Source organism: Pyxicephalus adspersus, chromosome 5 (assembly GCF_032062135.1).
Source record: "Pyxicephalus adspersus chromosome 5, UCB_Pads_2.0, whole genome shotgun sequence".
NCBI classification, from domain to species: Eukaryota; Metazoa; Chordata; class Amphibia; order Anura; family Pyxicephalidae; genus Pyxicephalus; species Pyxicephalus adspersus.
Window position 1 is genome coordinate 28,493,199 of NC_092862.1, and position 14,268 is coordinate 28,507,466.

Below are 14,268 nucleotides of genomic sequence, written 5' to 3' on the forward strand. Positions count from 1 at the left end.
TACTGCATGACAAGGAAACAACTTTCCCTTTAAAAATGTATACAGTTCACATATTATATGGTATGAAAACATACCGTAGTATGATTACATCCACAATGACACACAGATTTTTTAGCTCTAAGGCGCTTAGTGATTGTGCCTACTATGGCTGTAAGTTGCCTTTGGAAAGGTGTTAAAATCCAGCTTGAAAAGTGTTGCTCTAGGGAGGCCCATTAATTGAATGGAATTCAAAAACCACAAAAAAGTCATGCTGCTCTTTGGAAAACAAAATGCATAAAAATGCACAAATGGTAAGGATTGGGGTGCCTTTAAGAATGAATATTGCAGTGCACTAGCACATGTCATGTCCTTTGCCATGCCACGTATTAGATTGTGAGCCCCTCTTGAGGAACAGTTAGAGATATGACTATTGACTTTGTAAACTGCTGTGTAATATCACATTTGTATAGAGAAACAAAAAAAACGTTCTAAGCAATATTAAAAACAAATCTTTATACACCCATATCACCTACTGATATTATCATTTTTTTTTATTAAAAAAAAGAAATATACAAATACATAATAGTGACAGAGCAGTCTCTCATCAGAATCTTTAAGTATTTACAGATGTTAATGAAATGTGTGCAGTGATTTAGGGTTCTATCATTGCTCATACATAGTAACATCACCACAAAGGAACCCTTTTATTGTCAAATGGATAGAAGAACCCCTACAAACACAAATTTTAGATATTAGTAAATATTAAACATAAAGGTGGTTTTACAGTTGTTCCATTAATAACATATTTCATTCCTAGAACCCATCTTTCTTTTTCAGACTTTAGCTTATATCTAACTGTATTTTTTTGGTTGAGCAGTAGCACACAATAAAAAGAAAATGATGATCCCTTGGAGTCACATTGTTTGTGGTCCGGACAGAGAAATCTTGGCAATCTATTTCTTGGCCGTGGCCTTCGGCTGATTGTCTTTAGCAGTACAGAGACTTCCCAATTTCAGCATCATTTCCTTAGAGGTCACATTGGCAGATTTTATCACCAGTCGTTCACCATCAACTGAAAGGAAAAATAACAATAGTAAGCAGAATGAGGTTTAAAAGATAAAATTAAAAAACTACCTGAGGTGGGTGAAACATCATTTGTTGTATTACAACATAACTCTCATTGTGCCTGTAGTATGCATGCGGTGAGCTCCATCTATTCTTGGTGAATAGATTACAAGACAGCCCTGCCCATGGGGCACTTGTGTACCCTGATGTAAGTAACAGATTACATCGACTGTTTACAGGGAATAGGCATGGATAATCAATGCTTGTAAACAAGATATACCTTTCTGCTTTCTCCTAAGCACACAGTTCATGGTTTCCTACCTAGAGCCTGGTCTGATTTAAGAATATTAACACTTTGTGCAGCGGAGCTAAACTTAATGTTTTTACTTTACATAAAGGGGGTAGACAACACTTTTATATAAAATAAAAATCTGAAAATTTTTCTGTCTTGAATGAGAGGTGCAGAGCCTCCCGGGATACCTACGTCACGCATCCAGGGAAGCTCTTGGCTGCTCCTTTTGCGCATGCCTGATTTCGGACATGTGCAGGAGGGGCATTTTCCTTCACTAAGTGGAGAGACATTTTGATCTAACACATGCACAGTGAAATCCGCTTTCTATTTTTTCCCCCTTTACAGTAGGCTATGTCACACGATCTTGTGGGATCCGGTGAGGTAGCAAGGAGGAAGAAGATTATTCTGTTCACTGTTCCCTCCATGCAAAAAGATTTAAGAAGTGGTGTGCAGTAAGAAGGAGTTTTACTCATGAGCTGCGATCCTTCTACTAAAATAAGGAAAATTCACTTGTATTGGAGGGAAGACCAGGCATGTGACTTCATTTTATTTAGAAAGAGAGCACCTTGGGACCGGCTTTTTTTCTCTGAGAGTTTAGAATGTCTGCTTTATAAATGAGCCTATATTTGTCCTTTACCCTACAGGAAGACTGGGTTAATAAGCAAGTGAGTCTGCAAGGGATAGCACTTGATAGGAGGAAAGTAAAGCAACTAAAGCGGCTGGCTGACCCACTATTGTTTTCCGTCCAAGAACATAGAATGTTAAAACGTATCTTTTCTCTTTTGGATAAAGTGCTAAAGGGTAAGAACCTCAGTCAGGTTTTCAAAGTTAAAGTGCAAAAAGTCAGCATGCGGTTCAAGCAGAGAAATTGTCTGTAGTTCCATACAAACCAAACATTTTATCAAGGCAACACACAGATCAAGTATGTTGTGCTGATGTTAGATGTCACAGGTACACATAAGTCCATTCAGTTCTGGCAGCTGCAGGGGAAGCCAGGATGCACCATGTATGCTGGCATTTGTAACAAAGTGTTTATTGAAAGACAGGGATCAAGCAGATATCAATGAACATGTCTGTCATGTCTGCCTAATCACAGACTTTCAAAGTGAAAGTTTAGTTGCACTTAAACAAATATCTGTGTTACACACACAGCATGCATATCCTTAACACACAAATAAGACTAATTTAAATTCACTTCACTGTTTACACAAACTAAAGACAGCCCTCAGCTGGCATTTGTAGTCCTCTCATCAGCTGTGGAAAGGATGGACAAGGCCTCAAAAATTCCATGTATAGAAAATTTGTAGGGTCATAATGTAACCCAGCCATACACAAGAGGCTGGTCTGTGTAGTATAAATGAGTGGGCACCACAAGGTCCTGCTATCAAATGACATTGCCAAGTAAGGCTGTGAACCACATGTGACAAGTTCTTTTTACCAAAACTAAAGACCTAAAGTTAGATAAGGGATAGACGTTTAATAACTTTTGCAATTATTATCAATGAGTCAAGCAAAATTAGCACTGAATAGATATAGAGTTAGAACACACATCATCTTATTACTATTTTCACTGTACTGGGTTAATGCATTGCAGGGTATTGGGAAGGATGGACAGGTCAAAGAACTGACATCTGAACTGTCTGCCACATCCCAGATAATATTAAGCAGTGTTCTCCCCAGCCACCTTTAGCCAGGTGCACACCCCAGCACTTATCAGTAACCACCTGGCTGTTTTAGGGGGGTTGCTGATGAGTTGGGTCACAATACAATGCCTGGCACCCACTTACAGTTTCATCCCAACTGGCTTAAAAAGATTTCTGGGTTCAACATTGTTAAGTGTTAATTTTTCAAAAAGGAAAAATGTGGTCACTGCTTTGCCTATATTTTAATAAATGTCATCTTTAAACTTACCAAATTGTATGTCTACTAACGGCTCAGACTTGTCATGTCTCACATCTACAGATATTTCACAATTACTATTAGTGGAACGGATTTTACTGGAGTTAATAATTTCTAAGAATTCCCTGTAAAAGACAATAAAAGCAGATACATTAGACAGAGAGTGATGTAAGGCTGAATGCACATGGAGCAGCTAGCTGGCGACTGTCCTGCCTCCTTAACCTTCACTGTCCCCATTGGCAGGTGCTGACTCACCCCTAGATTGCCCTGGGGGTGAACAAAACTACTACCCCCATGAATGAGTGAGAGTGTGTATTCATTCTAGCTACAAATAGGAGTGGGTAAAAAAGGACTTCTGGGTACTGAGGGAGTTGAAGCAGAACTTAATCCCATGTTACTCATCTGTCCCATGTTTCCTTGCAGAGAGTTGCCATCTTCTCCTTTCTTTGCTTCCTTGCAATTGTTAGCCATCTTGATTGGCTGGGGCCAGGGTGCTGCAACTCCAGCCCGGAAATGGAAATACTGTGAGCCAGAGCTATATGGCAGGGAGAGGAGATTTTTGAAGAAGGGCCATGCAATAATATTCTGCGTGATCAAGTGGAACGTTAGTTTTGCATTATTACCAATTGACACCAGCTAGCTGCTCCTCTAAGTCAGTTCACGGACTATAAACTATAACTATATATAAACACTGACTATAGATGAATATATTGCTGTAAAAATTAACTGTTAAAAAAAAGGACTGCATCCACTGTTCCCAGGTCATCAGTTACATTTATTTGCATGAATAGAAACTTACATAATGATACCAGGCTGGAAAAGAGCACATATACAGGTGTTGTAATCATAATATTTTATATTCCTCCTTCCTGTGAAATGGCTTCCTATCTGCTGAATTAAAACTGACCCTCACCCTGAAACTAATGGCTAACAGTCATGTACTGATAACTTGGGAGCTATGGATCAACATGGCTGTTAAAGGTCCATTTTCATCTCTCCATGATGGGAAAATCAACAGGTAATCAGGCAGAACTTTGGCCAGAAATAAAATAAAATAGCAACAGCCTATCAGATAAGATAACAAAACCACCTTTTGCTGCAAATATTTACCCTTAATCCAAAGAATATCCCGCAGTGTTTTTTTTTTTACTTACTACTAGAAAGTTTGATGGTCAGAATCATTCAACACATTTTTTTCTAGGCCCAGGACCCACCCATACTATGATTTTTATAGTGATGGGAGAACAGCACAACTTTAAGCAGGACAACACCTGGCCTACTCACCTGTCAGCGTTCCAGTGCCGATTGCCACCGTCTTCCTCCACTTCTGGATGATCTTCAGTCATCTTGACTGACCGTGCCAGGATGTTATAACCATACACACGGGTTGCCAGGAATGTGAGGTTTCTCTGCCAACTAAAGCTGATTCTGCGCATGGGCAACTTTACTGGAAACACGGGATAACACCCAAAAATCCAGGAAAACACTTGAAAACCTTCCCATTGAACTCAATAAAGGCCTTTACAAGGGTTTTTAAGCTTTTTATAAAAGCTTGCATTGAAAACAATGGGGGCTTATAAGCAGCGTTTTTAGCAGGACTTTGGAATATGGAAGCTCCCTTTAATAAGGAGACTCCCAGATCTCCACAACCCCACCCTGGGGAATGAGTATAGGAGTACATAAAACCCCTACTCATTCTCTGAAAGGGTTAAAATATGTGTAAAAATATAGGACGAGGCTTTAATGTTAAATTATTTTATTAAATGTGTGTGTGAAACTTTTATAAACGCTTATGTAAATCGTCGCAAATTGCAGTAAAACGTGTCATAGGTGTTTATAAAAGTTTTTTAGCGTTTTAAAGTCAAACACTTGTAAAAGTGCATAAAAACATATACAAACGTGGTAGGAACGTTTATTTGGGTTTTTAAAACTGTCCATGTAGACCCAGCCTAAGGGGGATGTATAAATATATAAATGGTCCATATAGAGAATTTTCTTTCAAAATATTGACTTTGAGAACATTACAAAGAACAAGGGGGCACTCTTTGCGTCTGCAGGAAAAGAAGTTAAACCTGCCTGGCGGTATGAATAATAAGTATTTTTCAATGTAAAAGTAGTACATTTAAAAATACTTAGTATCAGCTCGGGAGCAGATGCCCGGCCTCGCTGGAGGACAACACAGGCACCGCTTACCAGATAAGCTTTTTAAACTCCTTTGCAATTCCACCCCGAGTGTGGCTCGGGGTTACCGCTTTTGGTATGGAAAATTCACCCCGAGCCACACTCTGCATTACAGCTAAGGAGATTAGACTCCAGATAAGGAAGGGATTCTTCACTGTAAGCAGTGCTCAACCCACAAATTTTTTTAAGCTGGGTTGGAAGAAATTGTGGACGGGTGGAAGCCCCTGTATTGTGACCGAACTCATCAGTAATCACCCAAAAACAGCTCGGTGGCTGCTGAAAAGTGCCGGGTGGTACGCCCGGCTAAAAGGGGCTGGGGAGAACACTGGTAAGGTCTGTGAAAATGTGGAATTGGCTCCTTCAGGAAGTAGTTACAGCAACTACTATAGATTGCTTTAGGAAAAAGCTGGATGATTTCTAGAAGCACATAATATAAGAGACTTTTGATCCAGGGAACATCCGATTGGCTCATGAAGTCAGGAAGGAGTTGTTTTTCCCCTGTTGGAGCACATTGTACCAGGGTTTTTATTTTTTGCCTTAATCTGGATCAACTATGTCCATACAGTTTTATATCTGGGATATGTTTATTACCCTACTGGTTGAAATTGATGGCTTTTACATACTATGTAACATAGAGGCAATGCGTGTTCATTATTTGCAGCCACCATAACACATTCCCATCTGTGCATGAAGTGACTATGTTGTAGGTGTTTGTTATTACTATTCCCAATAATTCACAGTATACCATATCACACAGACACTGTGATGTATTATAACATAAAGCTGTGCAGCCAGGATAAGATCAGATCAATGTGTACTCTGTCCCATCTCTGAATGTCACTTATGCTGCATTCTACTGGCTGTCCATATTCTCTCTCCCATTGATAATGATGCAGAACCACACATGTCCTATCAATACCATGGTGAATGTTTATGCCACATGATTCACTCCAGTGATGGTTCAGCATTGACACACCTGCACAGAACCTGAATTCTATGGATTTGGTAAGGACCTGATGACCCTGAGAAGGTCCTATAACCCCTGAGTGACCTCCTGCTATGTGGATGATGTTATACTATAAGTGTTAACATATCTGGGAATGAGCACACGTCCCCGGACTCCTCCTCACCTGGTGGACTTCACATTGGCCTCGAACGGACACATTCGGACAGCGATGGACTTTACCGACTTCAGCACCAAGCCTGCACCCTTGGCCGCCGCCATGATTACTGCACGCTGTCAGCCAGACGGCCAATCAGAGAAGAGAATGCAATCCACAGACTCCTCCTCCTTACGCTGCCGGAGAGCATTGTGGGAAATGTAGTCTGGGAGATATTGTGTGGTGACTGAAAATGAGCTGTAGTAATGGAGTCTGTATGTCACCTGTCACTGTTATCTATACACAGTCCTTGTGTGACTTCATCTCAGGAGCAAAGCTTCCTTTTTATTGTAAATTAAACACAGAAAGATTGGATGTCAATACCAGGGTACTAAAACCAGCATGCAACAAGCAAAAGCTGAGGAAAGTCAAAAGGACACATCTGTGTGAACTATAAACTATCAATGTTAAAGGCAGCCCAGCTATAGCTTTACTCAGCCTTTAGAGAAAGTAAGCTAGCTTACCTATTCCCAACTAGGGGCCACTCTGCAGAACTGACAGTCAGTGATAGGGCTGCTGGGGCCCCTGTTGGCCTGGGAGAATTTAGGGCCCTCATGCACCGGCACAATTCGCACTTTCCTATGTCCTTCCTGCTTCTTGTGATACCACTCACTCATATATGAAATGGTCAGCACGTTGCAATATGTGGAATGGTTTTCAATTTTTACCTCAAAAGCTGCAGTGACCCCACAAAGACTGAACAGGAGTTCTGTACAGTGCAGCAATGACTCCACCACCCATTGACAGCGACCTCAGGGGTTCTTCTCTAATCCTGGTGGTCCAAGGGAGGGACAGGCTGAACATTGTGACACAACGATTGTAAGCTCTTTGGGGCAGGGTCCTCCCCTCCTCCTGTGTCACTGTCTGTATCTCTGTCATTTGCAACCCCTATTCATTGTACAGCTCTGCGTAATGCCGTATGTTGGAGCTAACAAAATCCTGTGTAGGGGTCTCCCTTTTTCTATCTGCTTGCTGAGGTGTAACTTTGTAAATAGCAAATAAAGTTGTTGAAGTTTTCCTGCCCCTGATAGTGGCCTGGGAAACCCCATCAGGATATAGAGGATTGCAGGGGGTACAGGGACAGAGATGAGAACATGTGCTCAGCCAGGATAGGTGCTTGCATGCCTTCCAGAACACACTGACTGCCTTGTCTGTATGTAGTGCAATATTATAATAATCCCCTCTGTATTGATGGGGTATATGTGATATCTTATCAGAGATCACTTTGGGATATCACTACAGTCAGTGTATGAGCTATATACACAAATATATATGTGCTCTGCCCTTTTCAGGTATCTTTGCTGATCTGCACCCTCTGTCTAGTTACACCTAGCATAGGTTAGGCATCCGATGGCCCATAGGTAGCAGAGGTCGGGTTGCATTGGCAGATAAGTGTGATTGCTAGGGTTTAAGTGGTAGGGCAGATAGATTGTTCCTGAACTCCAGAGACCTGTTATTATTTCTGGCTAATGTCCCAGGAAGGGAGCCCCCTCTGCTAACAGAGACCCTGTCCTGGGTGGAGGCACTGCCAACTTTATTAGTATCGTCATTTACATGACCCCCCCCCCCCCCCCATAACAGGGCTAAACCTGTTTATTATTAATAATAATAACACTGACCCATCCAAATTATGAGAAATGAATGAAAGGATTAGAACACAATTAAGGAACACAGAACATCCAGTGTTTAGGATCTACACCTAAGCCCCACACTCTGATATGTCATTGGAATGCCTTTAGCTTTGTATACAGCACACATTCACCGTGGTATCATGTGCGTGCAATGTCACAACTTTTATTTCCATCCAGAGTTGCATTGATTTTTCACCAAGATCTTGTATTGATGATGGAAGAGTAAGACCGCTGTGTAAAGTCTTCTCCAGAACATCCTAAAGATTCTCAATGGCATTAAAGTCTGGACTGTGACGGCCGATCCATGTGTGACAATAAAATCTCATGCTCCCTATACCAATCTTTCACAATTTAGATTTCAATAATTCTTGGTATTTTCATTTTGGAAATATGTCCCTACCAACTGGGAATAAATAATCTATTGATGTAAAATCCTGATCATTCATTATATTCCAGTGATGGCGAACCTTTTAGAGAGAGCCCCAAACCCACTTATTTATTGCAAGGTACCAACACTGCAATTTAACCTGATACTTAGATTTTAGTTTAGAAAAAACAACTCATACATTAACATCTTTTGTCTTAAAAGAAAACAATAATGTAGCTTTCAATGATACAAACAACATTTTATTGAAAGATTATAAAAGCATTTGGCATGTTTTTAAACAAAAATGTGATTTTTGTTGGTATATTCATGCTGATAATTTGTATAACCTTGGCTCATACTTTGTAAATTTGAGAGCAACACGTGCAGCACTCAGGTCATCTGTTAGTCTGTTTCTGGTGTCAGATTTGGTATAATTCAAAGCTGAAAACAGCTGCTTACAAGCATAAGATGATCCAAACAAAGTAAAGACAGCAATCACAATTTCATTTTCAGAACTAACTGTGCTGTCATTTGTCATCCATTCCATCTTCTCAAATGATTCACACAGGTCAAAGAATTTGTTTTTCCAAATAGAGCTTTCTTGAAATTCCAATAGCTTCATTTCCAGATTTCCTAAATCTGACCAGTGTAAGCAGGAAAGATCAAGTTCTTCAAATTTGGCTTTATCTGGAGAAGAAGAAACACAGGGTTGTCTTCATCTTAGAGAACTGTAAAAATCTCTTACTGAAGGGTTAACTTGGACTGTTTAGCTAATTAATGGTAATATTAATGTTAAATATACTTGTAGTATATACTAGTTGTATTTCTATTTGTGTCTACTCTGTAACCAGATGACGAAAGCTTTTTGAAGTATAATGTATGCCTTGCATTGTATCAAATGACACTATATATGGCTAAAACGTAAATAGCTGTAAGTAAATAACAACTCAATGTGTATAAAAAGACCACCTTGACAAGTAAAGGTCAGAGTATATTCCTAAAACCATACTGTGCGCGTGTGTGTTATTGGAATATCTCTCCAGACGTCTGTCTCTCTGGTAAAGGAGAAGTCAGGGTGCATTCGAGGAACTAGAAGTAGAAGCAGATCCTTTCAGTTACTAAAATTCACCTTTGCAGCTGCCACAATATGTCAAATCCTCTTCTAAAGGAATCTAGGCTGGATGCCATCACTATATTGCGCAATTAAAGCCTTCATTTATTTCGGTAACTGAGACATTGTCACTAAGACAGAAAATGATCAACATCTTTCTAGTAGGGTGCAAACAGCAAAAATAATAATAATAATAATAATAATAATAAATAACCTCATGGGGGTTTTAACCTTTCCTTGATCTATGCGAGACTAAAAAATGTATATTGCCTGGGCATACACTTTAAATATTTGAATTTACTTTCAGTCTAATCAGAGCAGGAGAGAGCATCACTGGTTAAATCAAAAAGCAGCGCAGAGTGATACTTAAGGGCTCACTCACATTACAGAAATGCAGGGAGTTTTACTAAACACATGTAAATTGCATAGCAATGCAGCATATTGCACATTTTTTTAAAAGCACTGTGGACAGCAACTCTTAGTTACAGGATTCCTATAACAGGGTTACCCTTTCAAAGGTTTGTTTGGAGGGGACATTAAAAACAACAGATACACTTACAGCCACAGTTAGAGATTGCAGATTGGAGGGGGAGCAGAAATACTACCCTAAAGCCAAATATGACTCCCAGCCAACTTGCTTTAATTATTATGTTATACAACAGTCATACCAGGAGATGGCGCCAGTTATTAACATATATCCAGCATTTCATTGTTTCAAAGGAAAGCTTTGATCAGCTTTAAGCAATTAAACAATGACTTGCTACAAAAATCTGACCTGTAAATATTATTACCACTTCTTTTCCTCCTGAAGACAAAAACAAAAAAAGAAACGAAAAAAAAATGTTGATGCTATTCTGTCTCTTAATTAAACCACTATTGTGGTCGCCTAAAAATAAAATTCTAATAAAAACTCCCTAACTCCTTGTCCTTATTTCTTATTTCCTATTCTCCCTTAGCTTTGCTGGACAGCTGCAGCCTCCAGCAGAGTCTTCACATTCCACATTTTGGATACCGCACATGCCTGATCCATTTGGTCCCTACATGGAAGAAGTATATTTTTGATAGAAAGTTTCAGGAATGTATAATAGTTCTGTCCCCTGCTGCCAAATGCTGTAGTTCCTCCTGCGGGCTACTTTGTCACTTCAGGACACAGTAATATTATAGTGACCAATGGTTCTAAAAGTTTTTTTAATACCTCTTTTTTGCCACAAGATGTCGCCAGTCTTCAGAGTTAAATTAAAGCGTACGTAAACTCAGAAATTTCACTTTACGTAAAAGGGTAGACAACCCTTTAATGTAAACATTCTGTTTGTTTATTTTTAAGTGCAACCCCCTTAAAAAAAAAAAAAGAGAGGGTGCAGCACCGCCCTCTAATTCTCGATCGCCTAGGCAATTGAAGATGAATGGGAGCGCAAAGCCTCCCGGATACCTACATCACGCATCCCGAGAGGCTCTTGGGCGCTCCTTCTGCGCATGTCCGAGCATCTCAGGAAACTTGCAGTCTCTTGGCATACTTGCGTCACATATGCCAGGAAGTGCAAGTAACTGGCAGAATCACCAGGTATTTACCACTGCTGCAACAGACTTAAAGGAAAAAGAATACACAAAAGATACAGGGAAAGAATATTAAAAAACGAATGCAGCATTCACATCCAATGACTTCCTAGTACTTTGTAAATATATGATTTATTACAAAGCCATAAGTGAGGAAATATGCAGTTTTGCCAACATATTAATTACAGTAAAGAATCTCAGTTTATACTTGGACCACTAAAAGGCGCTGTGTAAAGTCTAACGAGACAGAATTTGAACATTGTATTGGGGGAAAACAGCGCCATCTATCGGTGGTCAACATTATTTCACAAAAGATCATTTAAGAGCAAGTAGCCCATCACAGCCAAATCAAAAATTCCAAATTCTTTTAATATATATGATAAACAGACTAAACTATTTGTTTACATTATCTTAAATGTCATTTATGTTGATTACTACTTGAGTGTTAGGAGTAACAGACACATGTGTCCTAGGTTTATACTCAAGTCAGTGTAGTATAAACCCAGGTTGTAATTTAATCTGGAATTCAAACATAAGGATAAATTAAAAAGATGAGGGATATACTGCTGGACTTCATTATTACACCGCTACATGCATCCAAAGCTGAACAGTGAACACAAAGTCCATCAATGAACACAAAGTCCTTCGAGTTCAACCCAAGTATGCTCTTCAAAGACAGTAATTTTAAGCAAAAAACATATATTATAAAACACTTTTTTGTACATTTTTGAACATAACCCTAAAGCCTTTATAGTTTCTTTGTATATGAGGCCTTAGTCATGGTATTTACCAGGAAAAACAGACCAAGGTAAAGACCACAACCTATTAGGCCTGACCTCCAATGGTGGTCCATGACACAGCCTATGGGGCACAATCCATATGCTTTCCACTGAAGGAAGCACTCAAGGGTACCTAGTGTTGTATATCCCACACCAGAACCATGGAACAACCTGGGTCTTATTTATTAAAGCTCTCTATGAATGGAAAAGGTAAACTATCATTAGTGAATCTTGGTGATCCAGCAAAAATTAAATGTATCTTGTCCAGGACTGAAACATTTGGTAACTACAAATGATAGTAGCATATTATGTTTTTTAAGAAATCAATTCCAGGCTGCATCACCCAGGTTCCCTCATGATAGTTTATCTTCTCTAGTCTTGGAGAGTTTTTTTAAATCAGGCCCCCTATGTCACATTCAGACATGAACTGTTAGCACTCACTCACATTCCGATTGGAGTCCAAATTCCTGCATGCCTTAAAACTACCCCTAGTACCATAACGTCACATGCCTGTCACCCTTCAAACTGTTATATATTACCATACTTATTTCTTGCATTTTTTTTGTTAATGCAAACAATTTAAATATTTAATAAAAAGACAGACAGGTCACCTAAAATAAATAAGCTATTTAAATTCCTGGCACTGAGAATGAAAACTTTCTCACAGCTTCAATTTTACAACCCTGTGCTGGAAACAGATTCAATTATTTTGACCCTCACTGACCCTTCTCCCTTTGTGTTCTTAAACTCGAGATCTCTCATTTTCTTTCTGCCTTTCAACTCGGCAGCTCGGAAAATCCCTTCTCTGCTTGTTTACTCCAGGGGCTCATTTCACCCAGGGCGAGAAGAGAAACTTTCTTCATGAGATGAGAAGTGCTGAACTGTACAATGCCCTGATGCATGGATAAGAATATTGACTAGTGTGGTTGGTAAAAAAAAAGTGTCTGGATAACATTACATTTTATCTCACTAATCCACATAAATATCTCATAAATGAACAGAATTTCCAATTGCTATATCATAAAATTTGCATGTAAAGCAGTCATATATTGTAAGTGCATCGTTTTCATTTTTTGTTTAAGCTTTGGAGCTAATTTAATAAAGCTCTCCAAGGCTGGAGCAGATACACTTTCATCAATGAAGCTGGGTGATCCAGCAAACCTGAAACGGATTTCTTAAAAGTCATTTGCTGTTTGTTAGCAAATGTTTTGAATCCTGGACCAGATCCATTCCGGGTTTGCTGGATCCCCCAGTTTCACTGATGAAAGTATATTATTATTGTTAATATTATTATTTCTAGGTCTATGACTTTAGGTGTGTAGGTGGACATTTCCATACACATCCTAGTTTGTGGCCAGTCCGACAGTCCTTGATCAGTGTCATAGGTAAGTAGGTCAAAAAGATAAAAGAAAAAAAATCTCAGCTCCCATACAATTAGAGCTCACTGTTTATATGTCCTGGTTTTCTTAATCGTGATATCACATTTTTGTTTTAACTCAATAGGGAAGATGTATGACAGTGTAAACTCCTAAACCGATGACATACTACAACCAGAATACAAACCAAGATGTTAAAAAGAGTGATTGAAAGAACATTTTTTCAACATTACTATATACTACTATACATTGTATGTGTTGTAAGACACAGGAACCTACCACACACAAAAGTCTGCCATATATGAAGATCTTTTGTAACATGGCCCAGCAGCAGAGAAAAGATTCCATGAATGGCCACTGGGTCAGATAAGTATAAAATGTCTTCTTTCAATCTTTTCAAGATTTTTTTTGCAAATCCATCTTTTTTCAATTCTTTTTTCAAAAGTCCTAATTTGCCGCAACAATTGGGATAAAAAGCTTATTATACTTCCTCCATCTTTCACACTGGTGGGAGTGTGACACCCAAGGGATGGGATCCCAGAGAATCACAAGTTGATGCTAAAGCACAGGTCAGTATTGGTCTTTCCAGAAGGATGGGGTCATTACTAGTGTTGGTTGAATATCTCACTGTTCGATTCGACAGCTAGTGAGAATAGTGAGATATTGTTCGGTTGATCGAATGCCGAATTCGAACACCATTTAAATCAATGGTGGGAGAATTTGGGGTTTTTTTGGGGACTATTACGGGCTGCCAGAGCAATCAGATTGCTCTTGCAGCCCTTTACTAGTTGTATGTGTTTTTGGATAGAGTTTCTCTTGTTGACCCTCAAAGAGTATATATATATATATATATATATANTATATATATATATAT

The 14,268-nt window shown here is 39.1% G+C and overlaps 1 protein-coding gene across 1 annotated transcript; it reads right to left on the reverse strand.

Moving 5' to 3' along the window:
• Positions 1–504: 504 nt before the first annotated feature.
• MRPL53 (mitochondrial ribosomal protein L53) lies at positions 505–6,678 on the reverse strand. The gene is made up of 3 exons (XM_072411001.1): positions 6,547–6,678; positions 3,248–3,360; positions 505–1,051 (listed from the first exon to the last, which is right to left on the reverse strand). Exons 1-3 carry the CDS (start codon positions 6,639–6,641, stop codon positions 933–935), a joined length of 327 nt encoding a protein of 108 aa, XP_072267102.1. The 5' UTR covers positions 6,642–6,678; the 3' UTR covers positions 505–932.
• Positions 6,679–14,268: the final 7,590 nt, after the last annotated feature.

What these genes read in the sequence shown, in the direction of transcription:
- MRPL53 (XM_072411001.1), bottom strand. Translation starts at nt 6,641, where the DNA reads ATGGCGGCGGCCAAGGGTGCAGGCTTGGTGCTGAAGTCGGTAAAGTCC. An exon ending in GCCAATGTGAAGTCCACCAG is followed by an intron (nt 3,361 to 6,546) that starts GTGAGGAGGAGT and finishes TGTCTTTTACAG; the next exon opens with GGAATTCTTAGAAATTATTA. An exon ending in GTTAGTAGACATACAATTTG is followed by an intron (nt 1,052 to 3,247) that starts GTAAGTTTAAAG and finishes TTTTCCTTTCAG; the next exon opens with TTGATGGTGAACGACTGGTG.